Source organism: Monodelphis domestica, chromosome 7 (assembly GCF_027887165.1).
Source record: "Monodelphis domestica isolate mMonDom1 chromosome 7, mMonDom1.pri, whole genome shotgun sequence".
NCBI lineage: Eukaryota > Metazoa > Chordata > Mammalia > Didelphimorphia > Didelphidae > Monodelphis > Monodelphis domestica.
Genome location: NC_077233.1, coordinates 192544506 through 192565078, shown reverse-complemented (window position 1 = coordinate 192565078; position 20573 = coordinate 192544506). Strand labels below are relative to the sequence as shown.

The following is a 20573-nucleotide window of genomic DNA, read 5'->3' as shown; positions in this document are numbered from 1 at the left end:
GTTCCGATTTGTTAGGCAATTGGCATTCACTGCTTAATAAATACATATACTCATAAATGCAAACCTTTTTTCCCTAAGGTTAAAAAACTTGTTTCCTAAGTTATTTCAGATTTTATCTGCCATAAAAGATATATAGTCTCTACTCTAAGGTCACACAGGTGATAGAGCTGAAATTTGTGTCCAAGTCCTCTGACTTCAAATCCATCCCGCTTCCTACAACTCTTTGCTGCCTCATGACTTTAGCATCCTAGTTATATTTTTGAGTTTATAGAAAAGTATTTTCCTATTAGACATACGTTCTAATATAATATGCTATTAGAAAATTCTTCATTTATTTTAAAAACACATTGAAGAGCTCTCTATGCCTGTTTCTCTCTTCTCCCTCTCCCTCCTCCTCTTCCCACTTCCTCTCTCCCTCTTTTGTTTGTCTCTTTGTCTCTGTGTATCTCTCTCTCTCTCTCTCTCTCTCTCTCTCTCTCTCTCTCTCTCTTTCTCTTTCTCTCTCTCTCTCTCTCTCTCTCTCTAGCACACACACATACACACATACAAGATTCTTTATTAGCTTTTTAAAAAAACTAACTCATTCTAGGAGTTTACATTCTGCCAATATTCTATTATTAATTTACATCCCTTTTCAGGAATTATATGTAGGTCCACTTTGCTTTTCATAATATCTTTTGTGGAATGTTTTCCAAACATATTTGGAATGTTATAGGACAAGGTTATCCCAATTTCTCTTATTGCCCATATTATTAAAATGAATATGTAGATGCAATATATTATATACTCCAGAGGATTTTATAAGGGAATGGCTGCAAATGAAGAAGCAAATATAGTTGAGCACTGATTTATGCAAATACTGTTTTTTTTTTCTCTTCTATAGGACTTTATCTAACTGGACATATGAATTTGACAAATGGGCTCCTTCTGTGGTGAAAATCTCTTACAAGGTTTGAAATGCTGCTTTTGTATACAAATCTGGAAAAGTAAAAATAGACCATATTTTCTTCATTCCATATGCACATCTGTGAACTGTATTTGGTTGTAAAGTTTTGTCATGTACATCATGTACTAAACAGTGAGAGTTAATCATCCCAAGAAGATTACTGTAATAAACCATAATTACTTTCAGATAGTGAAATGCTGAAGAAAATTGTTAATTATCATATTGCGAGGTTTCTGATGAGAGTAATACAAATGATAAATACTGCACATTCTGTGTATTGCTGAGTGGTTCACTGTCGGGCTCCTGCAGTTCCAACTGTTCCTATAAAGTCAAGCAATTACCAAGGACACTCGCCTGCCTGCTGCACACTTCCATAGACATGGCGCTTTTCAATCCAGCAGCCCATTCTCCATGACAAGGTCACTGTCATTTTCTTTACTCTCATTCCTTTTTTAGTCTTCATTGGGGCAAGCATTCTTCAGGGGCTGGAAGAGTGTCAAGATGTGTGCCATTGAGCCAAGCCCTTTATGATAACATGCCTGTTCAGTCACAGTTTTGCCCTGTTAAGCAAAAGATAGTGAGAAATAATGGACAAATACTTGTTTCTTTCCAGGGCACTCCAGCTATGCGTCGATCGCTTGTTCCTCAACTTCGTAGTGGAAAATTTAATGTCCTTTTAACTACTTATGAATACATTATAAAGGATAAGCACATCCTCGCTAAGGTATGGTTTTCATTTCTTTTATGTTCAATTAAAGACCACCAAATTAAGGTTCAAACAATTTGAAAAATCAAATTGACTTGTATAGTTTTATCATTATATGACAGTAATTGGGTATATTTTGGCCATAGGCTTTCTTTTAGGTTTACTGTTTACTCTGAGACTCATCTTGGTTCTCGTCCCTGTCCCTTTGACAGGGTTTTCTCTTCATAAGAATTTCACATGGATTCCTTGGTGTCACTTCTTTTCTAATAGTTCTGAACTGGCTAGTGGAGGACATAATTGTTTCTGTTGCCTTGGGTTATTTTCAGAAGTGCAGCTTTATCCCTCTTATTTCCTTTGTCTCTCCCCTGCAAAGTAAGTTCCTCTCCATATGGTCATCTCCCTATGAACCATTATCCTAGCTGCAGACCCTATGCTGTTCCATTTTCAGATATTTTCTAGGAAAAAATGGACTGTTGCTCAAACTGATCGATGTATTTTCTTACCTATTCATTTGGAACTATGGAAAATTGTTTCTACATTAGACCCAATTTTGCATGTATTCTGGATAGTCTGAATTAGTATTATTTTTGTCATCCTTTAAAGAGAACACTTTTATAAATTAGAAAAATATATTTTAATTTTTTATGGCTAATAACAGCTTGCATTTATATAATGGACTTTATATTCTACAAAGCATTATTTCCCTTCAACCCTGTGAACTGGATAGTACAAGTGGTATTCTTTTCGCCATTTAAGAGAGCAATAGACTGAGACTCATCAAGGTTATATGACTCACCTAATAACATACACTAGAAAGCATCCAAACCAGGACTTGAATACATGTATTTTTTATTCCAAGACCAGTGCCTAATCCACTAAGCAACACTATTTAAAATATAGAACAAATGATTTGCAAGTACTGTAGCTATAGTTGACTTTTCTGGAACAAATAGTAACATTTTATTTTCATTTTTAATTTTCACATTCTTTGTGTATATGTGTTTTTACTTAGAAATGTGAATGTGTTCATGATTGCTATTCTAGCTCTCTATTAAGTCTTTGCTCAGAAAGCTGAGATTTCCCTTCAAGGTTGTCATATGAGGAAACAGAATCAAAGAAACATGTCCCCTAAGGAAATCAGGCAGTTGAGCTGGCATTGAGTCTACTGCTGTTTTCCTGTTGCTTGTAATTGCAGAAGAATTTGGCAATCAAAAATGAGACTCTTTTATTATTAGGAAAAATATTTGATGATGTGACTTATTTTTCCTAGTTTGTCTTTTGCAAGTTTCGTGACATTCTTTAGTGATTTCAGGTAGCAAAATATGTTACTTCCATTTAACAACTTGAAGAAATTACTTGAACGACTTTCTCAGAGGTCACCGATATAGTTAGTTGCAGAAAGAGGAGAATCAAGGTCATTTGTTTCCTTTTCTAGTTGTCTGTAAATTAAATGAGGCAAGAAAATATTTGGAAATTTAAATATTATTCTTCATGTATTTCTGGTTCCTAACTGGTTCCTATGAGGGGGATATGTGGGACAACTACTGGTGGTTGCTATGTATATAATATTTAAATGCTTATCTTGTGGTTTGTGGAGGAGGTTTGAAAAAGGGTGTTTAGCATTTTTTCTATGTAGAATTTCTAACTTGACTATTTTTTTCCTTTCCTGGATTTATTTGTAATTAGGAAATAAGAAATTTAGACCATTAAGTCTTTCACTTATGTAGTATGAGATATTTCCCTTGCACTAGAAGGATTTAAATAAGCTTAGTGAACTTCTAATCTTCTGTACACCATTGGGGAACATAGCTTGGAAGAAGAGGACAGGCAGAGAAGAGCATTCTTCTTGTCTTCAGAATGGGATGATGTAAGAGAAGGAAATAGAGCTGAGGTAGAAATGGGAAGGTGGTATAGGGTGTGTAAGTATGTTTGCAAGCTCAGCCCTCTAGTCTTGCAGGTGAGAACTGATGCTTGTCTCTTGTGTTGCCATGATATAAAGGATAGAATAGTGGAGTTGGGATCAGGAAAGAATATTGGGTCAAATTAATAATAGTTGGATGACTAGTAAGGCCCTTCACTTTTCTGAGCCTCAGTTTCTCTACATGTAATATGAGTATTAAATATAATATTATAATATATAATATAATGATAAATATAATAGGCTTGTCACAAGGATTAAGTGAAAAAATGTTTGTAAAATGCTTATCAAACTCAAAAGTGCTATGTAAATGTGACTTTCTTATTCTTGTTTCTCCATCATTCTTCAGAAACATGTATATTTTCCAGGCTTGTTTTTGCACTGACCTTTCTTTCAAAGCCTCAACGTTTTCATCTTAGTGGGATTTTTTGTTTTGTTTTGTTTTGACTTTTTTTTGCATGCAAGCAATTGAAAAAGCATGGTCAGCCCATCAACCTAAGATGAAGGCTTGAAACAGAGGTAACTTTTACTAAGTTACCATGGGTTGCTACCTTTCCAAATGAATAGAGTAGGAATATGAACCTTCTCAGCTTCACCATAGGACACAATTACTGTTTGGAATGGGCTTTGGGGTCCAGGGCTGGGGGTCTTGGATCTAGGTAGACAATTCTTTACAAAGGTCCTTCCTTCATTATTAGGAAACGTGACCGCATCTATTACAGAAAAGGAAGTTTGGTCTGTTTACCTTTTCACACCTCCTTTTGGCATGATGAACAGGCTACAGCTTTAAAGCATTTGGAATTTTCAGAGTTGATTCAAATTCTGTGCTTTTCTTGCATTGATGTAGATTCGGTGGAAGTACATGATAGTAGATGAAGGCCACCGGATGAAGAATCATCACTGCAAGCTGACTCAGGTCTTGAATACTCACTATGTGGCGCCGAGGCGGATACTCTTGACTGGGACCCCCCTGCAGAATAAACTACCTGAACTCTGGGCCCTCCTCAACTTTCTTCTTCCTACCATTTTCAAGAGCTGTAGTACATTTGAGCAGTGGTTCAATGCCCCCTTTGCCATGACTGGAGAAAGGGTACTAATTTATCCTTTTTTTCCCCATAGGAAATAACAAAACACTTAGTCGAAATTAAATAGAGGTTCTTGTTGAGGATATCAAAACACACAACAAACATTTGCCACATGGTTATCACAGAAAGATTGTAACTAATGACCTCCATTTTGGAAATAGGTTGTGGGAATGTCCTAATTTCAGGTAAATTGTTCCCAAAAAAACAGTTTTAATGATATGTGTTGCATTCTGACTATATGTATTTATGCAAACATCCCCAGCAAGAAGCCACTTAGGCTTCACAAATATTCTTGACCACTAGGAATACTAAACACATCAAGGGCAGAGGAAAGGTGAGCAGCTGACTTGTTGAATGTATTTATGTGTCATTTTATTATTAAACTTAAACAGAAAAAAAGACATCAAACATTTCTATCTTAGAACCATTTGTTGCCTTTAAGAGACTTGCACATAAAGTATTTATGAGTCAAATGTATCTCTTCAGTTCATTTTCTGGCAATTTTGTATAAATCCCTTTCATTTCATTTTGACTGGCCCAGCCCAAGTTCTGTATGTGTATGTATATTAAAATGATTCCCTTGAATAGTTGGTGAAAACAGCTATTTCTAAACATTTCTATTTCTTTCCTTTTCACTAGCTGTCCTGACTTATATAGTCCATATCTGAGAAAAAGCAACACACTGTTGCAAGAAGAAAAAAAAAAACCTTGTGGGTGTTGCTTTCTTAGTAGCAGATGCAGATTACCACCACAGCAAGACATTTCAGGGAAATTGTTTGGCTTGAACTCTTTGGTTCTCTCATACGTGGGAAGTTTTGCATTTAGTCAGTAAGATCATTGGATTGCACTTATGTAAACAGTGAAACCAATATGGTGGGTAGTTTTTTAGAAGTCCTTAACTTAGAATCATCTGACAGATAATTTTTCTTCTAGAGCAGATAAGTGAGAGGCAGAGGAGGAAGAAGGGAATTTTTTTTTAAGTGAATGACTCTCAAAAGAGTCAGAACCAAAATAAGGGAAAGAAGAGAAGTAGAGGCCCTTGAGGAAATCATGCCCTTAGTAATACCAACAATAACCAGACCTCCATGGTCATTGTGCCCTTTTCAGGTTCAATACCCTAGTTCTTATGTATTATTTTATATTTTTTGTTATCTCTTATCTCCCACCGTTCCTACCCTCAGAAAGATATATATTTATGGTGACTGTTCTAAAGCTGATTATTGCTTTAAAACAAGCAACATCCTTCCAAAGAACCCAATTCTGTTTAAGAATTAAGAAAAATAAATACACGTTATTATGTTTTGTATTATAATGGCCAATCATAACTAAATGAGGAAAAGACATAGGTTCTTTAAAATACTAGTCATGTGTAGACTTGACTCCATTGTGTATGGGTGCTAATGATTTTGGAATGAACTGATCAATTATTCACTGAAAACTAATTATAAAAAGACTTTTGTAAACATGATCTTAAAAAATATTAAGTAAAATCCTCTGATATCTTTTCTGTAGGTGGACTTAAATGAAGAGGAGACTATTTTGATTATTAGACGTCTTCATAAAGTACTGAGACCATTTCTGCTGAGGAGATTGAAGAAGGAAGTGGAATCCCAGCTACCAGAAAAGGTATGGGGCATATTGGAGAATTTTGAAAATACCTCATTTAATTTCCCCAACTTGAAATTGTGATTCTAAAACAATGTCCATTAAAATTCTTATAGTTGAATTACAAGAACCATTAGAAATAATATATTAAGTCTTCATATTTCTACAAAACACAAGAAAATCTAATATAGAGAAAAGTTTAAATTACAGTTGTCTGACTGACTTCCAAAAGCTTTTTGGGATAGGGTGTCATTCTTACTAAAATAATCACAGGATCTTAGAATTGGAAGTAACCTCAGATCCCATCAACTTCAAAAAGGACCTAAGTGAAATCTTTTTTACAAGAATCCCAGTGAGTGGTCAGACAGACTTAGGAATTGCATAATTCAAACCACAAACAAATTATTACACATACAGGTTGCTTAAACTATTCTTGAAATCATGTACCACTTTCTTCTCAGTGATCAATTCTCTAAAGCCTGTATAATGTTTTAATTTTGGATTTCAGTTACTTTTATTATTAAAAAAACTATTGAGACTATCCATATATTAATAGGACTTGACAAGATTGTTCTACTCATAAATCTAGTAAAATTTTTATTATTAAATTGATGATTTTAAGGTCTTGTAGAACAAAATTGCACCTTGAATAATGCCAGGCTCTCTTTGTAGTCATTAACTGATAATTATGATGGCATTGAAAATACCAAGAAGCCTGGTTGTATATGAAAAGTTGTTTGAAGTATGTCAGCCTACGAGTGACAGACATGTTTCACGACCTAATTTGAGCCCTTTATAATGAAATCTAAATTCCCATCAATATTTTATCTTTAGTTCCAGTGATTTTACACCACCTGAATTTTCATTGCTTTGGAGAATCTCTGTGCTCTACATAAGCTCCAGGTTTTTTGGTTGGATTTGGAATTTGGGTCAAATGTATTTCTTAGGTTAATACCAAATTCAGTACAGTTGCAGATAATGACTTTTAAACTCCATCAAATTTATCTACCTTTGCAGTTCATATAAATTGTCTTCTTCTAAAATCAATTTGCCTGCTTGAGTGTACTATTTGCCACATGAAGTGTTTTGATGTGGATTTCTCTTTTGATGGGCCAATTTTGAAATGTTTTATTTTGCATCATTGTATTCTTTGTATAACACCTCTCTTTTTAGACAGATTGGCTCATCCTGTTCACTTTAAGAAGGATTTGGCATGATATTGTATAAAAGTTGCTTCCTTAGCTAGAAAATGAATCCCTTCCTAAATTTTCTACTCCTTAACAGTCAGAGAATAGTGATAACTAAAATGAAAATGATATTTATGATCACCTTTCCCCCTGAAAGAATGGAACTACAAAGATAAAGGTCTTGTCTCATGTACTTTTTCACCCCATGCTGAGAATTCATGGCTTTGCTTTGAATTTCTATGGTCTCTGCTTCTTAGGGTCATAACCTCAGTATTCATAAATGAGTTCAATTGCCTGAAAAAGGAAAAAACTAAAAAGCATTGTTTATTGGACTTTACTCTTGAGCTCCACCAAAATGGGAATGAAGCTATTTTAAAAAATCCCCAATGTGTCATCTCTAAGATGGTCTGGAACAAAGAAGCAGTTAGCTGTAAAGTTTGTTTTGTATGCCAAATTGCATAAGCCTCTTTATTGTATTTTTGCTGAAATTATACTACAAGATAAAAAATAATTAACAAAAATTCCTTAGTAGCTTTTGTTTTGTGAAACCTCTTGGCTTTATTTACTAGAATTTTTTAGGGCTGTCATATATTAGAACTATGATTTTGTTTTGTTTTGTTTTTAAATCCTCACATTCTGTCTTAGAATCAATACTATATATTGTATATATTTCAAGACAAAAGATCACGAAGGACTAGGCAATAGACATTAAGTGACTTGTTCAGGGTCACACAGCTACAAAAAGTCTAAGGTCAGATTTGAAAGCTAAGCCTCTTGTCTCTAGGTCTGGCTTTCAATTCACTGAACCACCTTGCTGCCCCCTTCCTGATTTGTTTTTAATATCACAAGGAGTTAATTAATAGCATTCCCTTAAAAACCACTATCCAAAACTGCATGCTTACAGGATTTAGCTCCATAAGTTTATTATTTTTTAATAACCCTTATTTTCTGCCTTGATATTAGTTCTAAGACAGAAGGACAGTACGGGCTAAGCAATAGAGGTTAAGTGACTTGTCCAGGGTCACATAGTGAGGAAGTGTCTGAGGCCAGATTTGAACCCAGTAGCTCCTGTCTTTAAGCCTGGCTCTCTAACCAGTGAGCCACCTTGCTGTCCCTCTTTCTCCCAAATAAATTTAAGCTAGTTAATTTTCTCTTGTAGCTACTAATTGTTTTTATTTACTTAAAAATTTAGTTTTGCTGCAACTTTTCAGGAACTACGTCTCTTACCAAAATAATGTATATTTATGATGTGTTACCTAGTTTATAATTGTCATACTGATAGGATTAAGACAAACTTTGGTGATATCTGACTTCATTTCTATTTTTCTCATTCACTATTTCCTCATCGTTGCTCACTAGTTTACCAACTAAAACAAAGCTCAGTCATTGTCACTGTCTTATCCCACTTTAGCTCCCCCTGCCCTTCCTAGTGAATTCTGCACCACTCCCTACCAGGGAGACACAGTGATCTACTGTAGATGATAGAGAATGGCCCACCCTTGCCATATACTGACTCTGTGCTTCTGAGCCACGCACTTAAGTTCTCAGTTAAATTCTCTAAGGATGGTATCCAACTCAAGTAGAAACAGGTGCCTTTAAACCAAGGGGCCCTACACATGAATATTATCAACGTCAGGCTATATTTTTTATTTATTTTGTTAAAGATTTCTCCTATATTCCCAAATATCTTCATCCACTTGATCCCCCTCTTTTTGGGCTAAAAGCTCCTGGCCTCGAGTCTCAGACACCCCTTTGCTCTTGAAGAATGATAAGTGGCAGAGAAGGTGCTGACTGCTAATGGTGGAGGAAGTTTCCGATGCCAGAGAAATCACAGGTCCAGTTCTGGTCCCCAGATTCCACCCTCTTCACTCTGTATTTTCTGCCCAGCTCTGCACCCATATTTTGCCCTCCAGGATCCCTTTTACACCAGCTGTCTGCTATCATTCCAGGCTTGGGTCCAGTGTTTCCCATCTGTTCTCTATAAAATTTTATGTTTAAAATGCCGAATAGTTCCATCTCTCCCGCCCTAAGTTGCTGGTATATATGATGTATGAAGATTTGAGAAGACATTTTTAGAGGTTTATGTAGAACAAAAGCCTCTGCCGTGTGTGGTGGTTAGATCACCCTGCTAGCTTCTGCTATTCTGGTGAGATGCACTGTTCTTCACTTTGCATTTGGTCCCTCAATATAAACTATCATTGCATATGTAATCCTGAAAAAGCAGTCTTGAGCTAGTCATGCTCAAAAGGAAGACTATCCTTAGGTATCTTTATTGGGGGGGGGGGGCGGGCGTGAATCATTTACACACCGTATTCATACACCCTGGTGCAAGGTAGTCTAGCCCCTATTGAGCGGGAAATGAGGCTTCAACATTGGTGGGGGAGGGCAATCTTAATAACATTAGGAAGCCATTTGTAATATATTCCTATCGCTAATATAAAGGATTTTTAGACTCTCCACTTCTGTGAGGTCAGAGGATGTTAGAGAAGAATTTAGACAGCGGCTGGTCAAACCCTCTACTTTGTTCATTTGTTTCAGTCATCTCATCATCTTCATAGCCCCATTTGGGGTTTTCTTGGTAGACATGCTGGCATTGTTTGCCATTTCCTTTTCTAAATCATTTTACAGACAAGGAAATTGAAGTAAACCGGGTTAAGTGATTTGCCCAGGGTCACACAGCGAGGAAGTATTTGTAGCAAGATAGGAACTCAGGTCTTCCTGCCATTTCACTGCCCTAACCCCCTATTTTACAAACAGTAAAGATCAGAGACCTTTCAAATTTAACAGAATGCAGAGTATTTAAGGGACAGGTCTAAGGCCACCCAGTTTCTCTCAACGTGCAATAAGTTATTAATTGCCTATACTAACAGTAAACTAAATGAAGAATAGTTTCTTTTTCAGGGTCTAAATACTGACATCTTACATTCGGGTCCTTCCTTTATGAATGCTGATTAAAGCTCTTTCCACATTTAAAATGTCAGGCTTCCTTAATAGATAATTCAGTTAATTAATAAATTAGATGTGACCTGGGCCAGTACCCTCCCCCCAAAATTATTACCATTTGGGGATGCACCTTCCTGACTTTAGTAGGCTGGACTTCAAGGTACAATATAGCCCAGTGTCAAGTGCCCCTATGGTCCTTTGTCACCCACTTGTGGAGATGAGATAAAAGCACGTGAAACAATTACATAACAGTGTAAAGCAATGTGGGTCAAAATTCATTCCAGTTACATAAATACATATTATACATCTACTATATATAGAAAACTGCTAGAAAATTGGCAAAAATCCAAAGTTCACCTAAAGCAAGCACCTTACCCTCATGGGCTTATCTATAGTCTAGTATGGGGATATTATAGATCAAAAAAAAATCTAATACAAAGTAGTATGAAGTGGGTGCATTAGGGAAATGAGAAGCCACATGCTTTGTGCTTTTAAGAGAAAATTATTTTGCTGACTTGAGAAAAGATAAAAGGCTCTATTAAGTTGGTAATATCTAAGTTATATAGGTAGGAACTGATTAAGTAAGTGAAGAGCTGAAGAGAGCACTGTCCAGACATGGGGGATCCTCTTAGCAAAGTCACAGAGATAGGAATGTACCAGGAGATAACTGAAAATAGTCCAAGGGATTGTAGGAGAAATTAAAGATGGAACTTGAAAAGTAAGGTGGCAAGAGAGTTAGGAAGGCCTTGGAGGAGGTCAGGGAGAGGAATTTGAATTTTTTATTGTAACAGAGAACCATGGACAGTTTTTGAGCAGAGAAGTAACAGAATCAGTTCTGTGAATAAAGGAAAGTTGATCATATACAAATATGAAGCATTCACTCTAATAACAATTCAGAAGAGCATTTTATTAAGACTTCATATGTGCAAAGCACTATCCTTGGATACTTTGATTAAAAATGAAAATCATACCTAGCTCATACCATTTTTATTTTGTGGAAATCTCCTGTCAATACCATGCATAAAAATTACAGATTAGTGGGGGGAAAGGAGAAATCCAAAGTTCTCTAAAAAAAGTAAGAAGTAAGTAAAAAGTAAGAGGCTTTTTATAGAATGAGTGTTCATGGAGATTTGATGGAAGAATTGGCACTTGGACTGAGCTAAGTAGAAAGGGTCGAATCCCAAAAGATAGAAATGCGGAAGGAATACATTTCAAACACAAGGATGGTCTGGACAAAAGCAGGACATTCATTAAGCACCTCTGGTGTACCAGGCACTATGCTAAACCCTGGAGATACAAAAAGAGACAAAAGACTGCCCCTTGCCCTAAAGGAGCTTCTAATCTAATGGAGCAGATAACAAGCAAATATGTATAAACAAGTTATACACAAGGCAAGTAAATAATTAAGAGAAGGAAGGCACTATAATTAACAGGAGTTGGGAAAGATCCTGATCATATCTATGTCTGTTTGTAATTATTTCATTCAGTCCCCATACCATCATTGCAAAATATGTGTGGGCAGTATTATCTCAATAGGAAGCCACTTGTCTCAAGAAGGGGTGATGTGAACTAAGGTTAGTAAGGTAGATGTTAACTAAACTGCAGAGGGCTTTAAATACTAGGCTAAAAGGATTGTGTTTTATCCTAGAAACAAAAGTAGCCAGTAATGCTTCTAAGCACAGGGTAGTGACACTATCAGAGCTGTGCTTTGGGGAGATTATTTTGATAGGTACAAGGTTAGAGTGGGGATTGGATGCAGGCAAAATGATTAGGAGGCAAATAAGTGCATTATAGGCCATTTTGGAGATGATGAAAATTTGAATTCTGGAGGTATCATGATTGGTAAGATAGGAGTGGTTGTGACAAGAATGGGGAAAACAATTAACAAGACAGCTGATTGGATATGAGTAATAAGAGAAGAAGAACCAGATATGACTCCAAAGGTTTTAAACTTTCATGACTGGAAGGATGGCTGATTCCATCATTGTAACTACAGAAATTAAGAAGGGCTAATTTAAAAGGAAGGATGCTGAGTTTAGATTTTGATGTGCTAAGTTTGAGGTGCTAAGAATGTGTCACTGGAGTTGTCCAGGAAATGTTGGGAGAAGTGAGACTGGAACGAGGAATGAGAGAAAAAGTCCTTTGGGAGTCATTTGCACAGAGGTTGATAATTGAACCCATTCATAACTGGATGGAAGGGGAGAGGAACAAGAAGCGGCAGAGGCAATGATGACTCCTAAGTTTCAATCTTGGATGAATGGGGGATTGAGTGCTATCTTCAGAAATAATGAAGTTAGAAGATAAGTTGAGAGAAAAGATAAAAAGTTTGCTTTGGGACATGAATAATGCAGACAAGGAGTACAATAGAACTTGATTGAAGAGATGTGTTTGGGTGACTGTCATTGGATGGGCTCTGAATGATGAGTAATGTTAGGATAATTTGAGAGGAAACAGAAGAGCATTGTAGAGAGGAGAAATAAATAATATAAGCAGTCAGCTAACATAGGTAAATTGCCATTTCAAATCTAGTGGTGTAAAGATTTAGATTTCTTACAAATACGTAAAGATCACTGATATCAAAACAGCTTCTTAGAATACATCTTCAATTTCCAGTGTCCTGCTTTAGCCTTTTAAATATCATCTGTAAATTCTTGGAGATGACATTAAGTACATGCAGACTTGATTCTTTTATTGATATTATCAGGACCTCTGCATGCTTATTCTTGTAATCTGCCTCCCAAACATTATTCCTTCCAATGCCCTAATGACTAATTTTCCACACACATGCTCAGCTGACGAGAAATATCTTTTAAAGCCAAGCGAGTCTCCTACTCCCTAAGATCCTATAACCAAGCTGGCTAGCAACCTGGGAGAAGAGCATTTTGTTTAGTCTAAGGCTGTACAGCATTAACACAAGTAAACCTATTTATCCCTCACATAAAGCAGATAGAAGGGAGCATCGGGAAACAATTGGGGAAGCAGGAGACCTTAACTCCTTTAGACTGAGTTGGATAATCTTGGGTTGGCTTTATTGCCAGGTTTAAATTTTTGAGTTTGTATTCATTAATAACAGAATTTTTGAAAAGTTAAAGGTGGTGTGGTTTCAACATTGGAATATAGTCAGGTATCCAAAATGCTTTCCAATTACTATTATTTTTGACTGAATTTTTTTTCTTTCCCAAGTAATTCCTTAAAAATCTAGGATATTACTATTCTTCCTTCTTTTTCTGTGGTATCTTTTTCTGAAAAATTGCATAACTCTTTTTACATTGATTTGGTACAGAAGAAGTAGTGAAAAATACTGCCAGGGGGTGGTCTAGCTGGCCTGATAGGTTTTTCCTAAAAACAATTAAATTAATAATCAATTTCTCTTCATCTGAGACCTCCTCTTTCTGGCCCTCAGAGGTAACAACAACCCAGTCACTTGTAGTAGGATAATTAAACATTATATAAATTATTAATTTACTTTTAATCACATTCTGTCAGTTTTCTACATGTGAGTCTATTATAGAAAACCATATTTTTATTTTTGGAATTGCAAAAAAATTTTAAAGTTTGACATAAATAAGTTATATGGGCAGATTTTACCCATTAGGTGTTATTGGGTGTATAACAGGTATATGATAAACAAGTATAAATAATCTTAATACCTATAATTTTATATTGGACTATCACTATTTTCCAGCTGAAATCAAGTGATATTTCTTTCTGCACTTCAATTAGTCATATATTTACATCTTGGCTAAAAACGTCTTTCCTTTTACCTTTTGAAGAAAATATGTTGTGATTTTCAAGTCTCAAAAATGTGGCTAATGTTAACCCTGTCTAGAACTATAAGGAAATTTCATTCTAGTGTTAGCATTATGTGCAGTCACAGATAACCTTTTAAATGTTTTACACATATAACAAAGAAAATCATAGACTAATAGCCATTCATTGATTTTCCTAAAAACCCTTTCACTTCATACTGTGTAGGGAGGAGAGGTATATTAAAAATCTCTTTTATGGGTTCCTTTGTTGGGAAGTGTTTGGAGAATTGAAAGCCAAACTCCCTCAGATCTGGCGAGGACAAGAAATCTCTGTAGAGGTGCTCCAATTATAACATTTTGAAATAACCATTGTAATAAATTATTGCTGTGGCTTGACTACAACAATAAAGTGACCGGTCTCTTTCTTTGCTTTCTCTTCTTGACTCTTAAGAGAAAAAGGTACCTTTCATGATGTCAGCAGGGAAACTGGCTTTTAAAAGGAGGAAGAACCTAGAAAACGATAATAGTCCTTTTTCTGCTCTCACCTATTGTTGTCTTTTTCACAGGTTGAATATGTGATCAAATGTGACATGTCAGCTCTTCAGAAAATTCTATACCGCCATATGCAAGCAAAGGGAATCCTCCTCACAGATGGTTCTGAGAAAGATAAAAAGGTAAGCAAGAAAGATTCTTACACTTAAGACCATCGACTGCCCTGTTCCCGGTGGGCTACAAATGGAATATTTGTCATAAGCTTCTTCACTAATGCTATAAACTGAATTGGGGGTGGGGATTCTTTTGGTGCTCTTTTGGCTAACAGGAAGCCTCTCATCTAGTGAAAGAAGAATAATAGGGAAAGCATCAAAATATCAAAATTGTCATCTCGTCTGTGACTGTTTTCTTAATGATGGTTAATATGCAAAAAAATGCAAAGATTCGTGTTCAGTCTAGGTGACAAGAGAGCATTTTCTGGTTTTTAAGCCCAATTGAGGAACCTGAATAAATTTGCTCTCCTTCTCTCTCTTCAGAACACTTATGAATTACCACTCACACCACAAAGCCACTGGTTTGGCACAGGACGTCATTCCTTTGGCAGAGCTAATCTCATGGAATATGTTGTATCCTAGCCCACAGGCTTCCGGATGGTGTAAGAACATGAGTGCCACAAGTTGTGATGGGTGGTCGCCTCTTCTGGCTTCAGATTTGAAGTGTAGTAGCATCACTGGAAGTCCCCTCTAAAGGCAAATGAAGTCCTTTACTCACTAGTGAATATGTTCTTTTGCTTTTTTCCCCCCTTCCCATTATTAGGGCAAAGGAGGGGCTAAAACACTGATGAACACTATCATGCAATTGAGAAAGATATGTAATCACCCATATATGTTTCAGCACATTGAGGTAAGCTTCTTTATATTATCTGTTTATTTATATTATTTTTGTTTATGTTTTTGTTTCTTTATATTATCCAGTTAAGAAAATAGGAATGGAAAACGTCTACTGTTCTAGAGTCAGACTAGCATGGTCTGATACAGTATGATGGTCTGGAGGTCTAAAATTTCGAGATATAACCGTTGACTATGAATTCACATAGCACTTATTGCTTTTATATAAAGAATTCTATATAAAACTATATAGAAGAAAGATCTTGGGGAGGTTCCATAAAGTAGGCAATTAATAAATGTTTGTTGTGAGGAAGTTAGGGGGCAACTAGGTGGTACAGTGGGACCTGGAGTCAGGAAGACATGGGTTCAAATATGGCCTCAGGTACTTCCAAGCTGTGTGACCCTGGGCAAGTCATTTAACCCTGTTTGCTTTCATTTCTTCATCTGTAAAATGAGCTAGAGAAGGAAGTGGAAAGCCACTTCAGTATCTTTACCGGGAAAACCCCAAATGGGGTCGTAAAGCATTGGGCATGACTGAAATGCCTGAAGAACAAATGAGGAAGTCGCCATGAGCTAAGATACCAACCTCATCTTACTTCCTCCTGAGAATAACATTACAATGAGAAGATAATTTTTAGTGTACTTTGAAAACAAATCTATTCTTTAAGTACAGATATGACTTTAAACATTTATTCACTTTATTCTACCTAATTAAGATTTTTTTCTGTCATACCTTATTACTATAAAATAAATTCCTGATTGGATCCCAAGGACTGTTTCTCTACTAAAAGCTATTTCTAGGGAAAAAAGCAATTTCAACCATATTTGCTTTATCTGAATAAATTTCCCAAAGTGCCAGTAATTTACAGCAGCAGGAGCTGCTGATTTCAGCAGGGTAGAAAGAGGACCACGATTGTTTCTCCCCTTGCCACTGAAGAAAAGAGGACGAAAAAAAAAGAATTTATTTTTTTAAATTATTTGTTCCTACAGTTGTTTTTGTTCTCTAACTACCACAGAAAGTTGTACCAATGAAATTAGAAGAAATTCCCTGCCAAGGACATTTGCCCCTAAAGGAAAGTAAAAACTGTCCTGGTGGTTCCTGATTATTTGGACTTTGGTTATTTATGGCAACATAGAAATGCTCCCAACTATTCCATAACAGGTTTTCAGCCTTCCTTTTGTAAACCTCATTAGTCATCAGGATTCATTGAATATGCCCTCTACAGGATACTTCTCCTGAGTGTGGTGAGGAGTGAGAAAGAAAATTAAAGACACAGTCCCCACCTTTAGGAACATACAGCATTTTCAGCTGCCCACTAAGGGTATCTAGACACACACAAATAAATTCTCATCATACCATGGAAACATAAGCATCCTAAACTAGAATCACAAGATCAGAGTTCTAATTCTGCCTTTAATATTTAATACCTGTGTAATGGTGGGCAAGTCACTGAACCTCCATAGACCCTAGTTTCCTCTTTTGTAAAATGAGGTGTTTGGATTTAGTGGTCTCTGAGGTTTCTTCTGGTTCTAGATCTGAAACCCTAAGATCCCAGGACAGAAACTTGACAGTACAACTGCTAACTAAACTGATTTGTAAATATGTGTATATATATATATATATATATATATATATATATATATATATTCATTCATATATATTTCTATAATAATTAGGGGGCATATACAATATATACAACATGTACAATAAATAAGACAAAAGAATGAGTTAAGAGAGGGAGCAAGCACTTTTAATCTTTTCTTTTGGGATGGTGGCTATATCTAGGGGTATGCTAGAACTATGTTGTACTGGTTCAAGAGAGCCAATGGTAAAATTTTTAGTGTGAATATTTGTTGTTTTTCAGTAATTTCAGACATATCTAACTCTTCAGGATCCTATTTGGGGTTTTCTTGGTAGATATTGGAGAAGTTTGCCATTTCCTTCTCCAGCTCATTTTACCAATGAGGAAACTGAGGCATAATTGTTAAGTGACTTGCCCAGAGTCACACAGGTAGTAAATGTCTGAGATTGGATTTGAACTCTGATCTTCCTGACTCCAGACCAGGCACTCTATCCATTGGTCTCCCTAGTTGTCCTTTTTACACCCAAGAAATGTCAAACGCTAAAACCAGGTCTTGATTTATCTTTTTTCTTGACTGTCTAGACTTAATAAAATGATGGGGAAATGTGAATAATACAGATTAAACTTTAAAATGTTCTGTACATACATTTTTTCAGAAGTAGTTGTTGAATATTTGCCAGCACATCCCTTTGGCAGGCTGATGGAACCTGTGGACCTTTCTCAGAGTAATGTTTTTAAATGCATATAACAAAATATCCTGGATTACAAATTCCTAGACCCCAGGTTAAGAACCCCAGGCCAAGATTGGAGTATGTGAAATTAACCTTTTTTCTATCAGACATTTTCCTCCTACAAGCCATTTTTTTAAAGCCCTTACCTTCTGTCTTAGAATCAATACTGTTTATTGGTTCCAAGGCAGAAGAACAGTAAGGGTTAGGCCAGTGGAATTTAAGTGACTTACCCAAGGTCACACAGCTAGGAAGTGTCTGAAGCCAGATTTGAACCTAAGCCTGGCTCTCAATCCACTGAGCCATCCAGCAGCCCCACTAAAAACCATTTTTTTTACCAAAAAATAAAAATAAAAAACACTTATGCTAACATAGGCATAGCTTTCCTAAATCAATAATTACAAGGTTTTGGTGTGAATTGTTTTTCTGTCTTCATTGCTATAAATTAATTTAGTATTTACAAGTGATAGCCTAAATACTCAGAGATAGATGCTTCCAATATGAATTCTATTCTGATATATCAGAGTATTCCATTTTAAATTAAAATTACTGAGAATTTAAAACCTGATTTTCTATATTTTTCTTCACACATCTTTCATATATCACCTAGCTAATGGGCACACCACATTTGAACTGAGGCAGGATAACTTGGACCCTATTATTTTAAGAATAATGATTCTCCCAAGTTCATATGTCCAAAGCTCTTTCCTATATGCGATCTCTTTTGATCCTCATAATACCCAGTAGAAAAAGGATCAAGCAGAACAATCTAAACCCTGCTAAATGTGAAATTGGCCACTCTTGGGCACAGGGGAGTGAGTGTTTCCTTGAATCAGGACATTTTCCTCCAGTCAGTCCAGATTGAATACTGCCAGCTCAAAAAGCTTTCTCTTAGCACTTAAAATTTATCCCATGAGCGGCATGCGGCCGACATTAGAGCTAAAGGACAGAGTGCTGTGGGCAGAGCAGATAAGAAGAGAAGAGGTAGAGTGCTGCTTCTAGGAGAGTCATGTCTTAGGGATGTGGAATTGAGAACAGGCAGGAGCTGGAGGGATCACAGAGCTCCTGGCTCTCATTTCACACATGAGGAAATTTAGGCTTAGGGCATTCCAGAGACCTGTTCAAGGTTACACGAGTAGTACATAATGGGCTGGGATCATCTCCTGGGAAACGCTTACAAGACCTGGGGAGGACTTGACTTTCCCTTCATGCAGAGACAGGAAAATTATGCTGAAGGAAAACACTCCTCCCTTGAAGCAGAAAGATCCAAATCATGCGATTAAATACTATATGGGAGGTACTTGACAGATGTCATTGAATCGACTATAAAAGTGGAATCAAGATATCTGATCATCCATCTTAAATTGTCAGTCTTACTTTTCCACTTAAGATTTCAGAGGTCAAGATAATCACTCGGATTTTTGAGGCTGTTAAATATTTACAGTTAAAAAATCTTTTTGAACACTGATTTACTGTTCACCTTGACCTACATTCCAGTGGGGAAGAGTATCATGTTGTTGTTTGGCATCAATGAATCAACAAACAAGTGTCAGGTATTTTAGTGAGTCCAAGGGATACCAAGACATAGCTTCTCAAGGTCCTTACATTCTTTGGGGGGAAGATAGCACTCATGCATATAATTAAATGCAAATGTATATGTATATGTGTATATTTACATGTATGTGTGTGTCTATATATATATTACATATGACCTGAGCTCAACTCTAGCCTTGGACACTTAATAACTGTATGACCCTGGGTAAATGATTTAACCCCTGTTTGCTAGTTTTCTCATCTGTAAAATGAGAATTATAATATCACCAACTTGCAGGGGTGTCATGAGGATCAAAAAATTATAAAGCTCTTAGCACAGTGCAATATAAATATTAGCTATCACCACCATCATCATTATTATTATTAAAAATATATAAGTAAGAAAGTGGAAATGCCCATCATACATAAAAGAAGTTGAATTGCAAAAAAGGAATGAGCCCAACATCACATAAATTGCTGTAGAATCATGGCTAGATTTGGGGGGTACCATATGGATCAACACTACTTTTTCTTTGTATTATTTTTCTGCTCTATGCTAAGATAGAATGTCAAGATGAATTCACAAATAAGTTTGTGCATAGAGCCCTCTGTTCAAATTAAGCTAAAAGCATTCATCTTCTGTTCCTATTTAAGGAATCCTTTGCTGAGCATCTAGGCTACTCAAGTGGGGTTATCAATGGGTAAGTCTAATGATTTCTTCTTTCCTCAAAATTTCAACATTTCTGCATTTCTTGACAGAGAAAATTTACCCGTCTTAAAAAATAAGTACCTGCATTTGTTACCTCGTATTCTTATCTCCTGCTAGGAGGTACAGAAGTTATCAAACCAAAGAAAGCTTAGCACTCTCATTTATTTTGCTTGCATAAATTATTACTTGCTCTGGACAAATGGCTATTTCTAGAATATAGATCTACTTCAGTGTACCAAATAATACTTTTGAGTTTGGAATAAGTTGAAGATTCAAAGGATTCTTACTTCTAACCAGTGTGTACTTCATGCAGGATGATAATCTGTCTAATTACATCCCAAATAGATTCTAAACACTAACCTTAATGCAAAGAGGGGGAAATTGTGTGTGAAAATAGCTTTGAAGGCACTATAGATGATAGACTTCTTTTAATTGAATGAACAGTAGAATCAGTACCTTATGATATAGTAAAAAAAAAAAAAAGCAAGGTTTACTGTCATTG

General features: G+C 36.0%; 1 protein-coding gene across 9 annotated transcripts in view; it reads left to right on the top strand.

Moving 5' to 3' along the window:
* Positions 1 to 20573, top strand: part of SMARCA2 (SWI/SNF related, matrix associated, actin dependent regulator of chromatin, subfamily a, member 2) — a 208252-nt gene that overhangs the window by 93700 nt on the left and 93979 nt on the right. For all 9 annotated transcript variants that reach the window (XM_056806218.1, XM_007498585.3, XM_056806219.1 and 6 more), the window contains 7 exons: positions 884 to 950; positions 1560 to 1670; positions 4418 to 4660; positions 6168 to 6281; positions 14706 to 14813; positions 15448 to 15534; positions 20017 to 20063. In XM_056806218.1, the coding sequence (XP_056662196.1) occupies positions 884 to 950; positions 1560 to 1670; positions 4418 to 4660; positions 6168 to 6281; positions 14706 to 14813; positions 15448 to 15534; positions 20017 to 20063 (777 nt within the window). The remainder of the gene's footprint in view (positions 1 to 883; positions 951 to 1559; positions 1671 to 4417; positions 4661 to 6167; positions 6282 to 14705; positions 14814 to 15447; positions 15535 to 20016; positions 20064 to 20573) is intronic.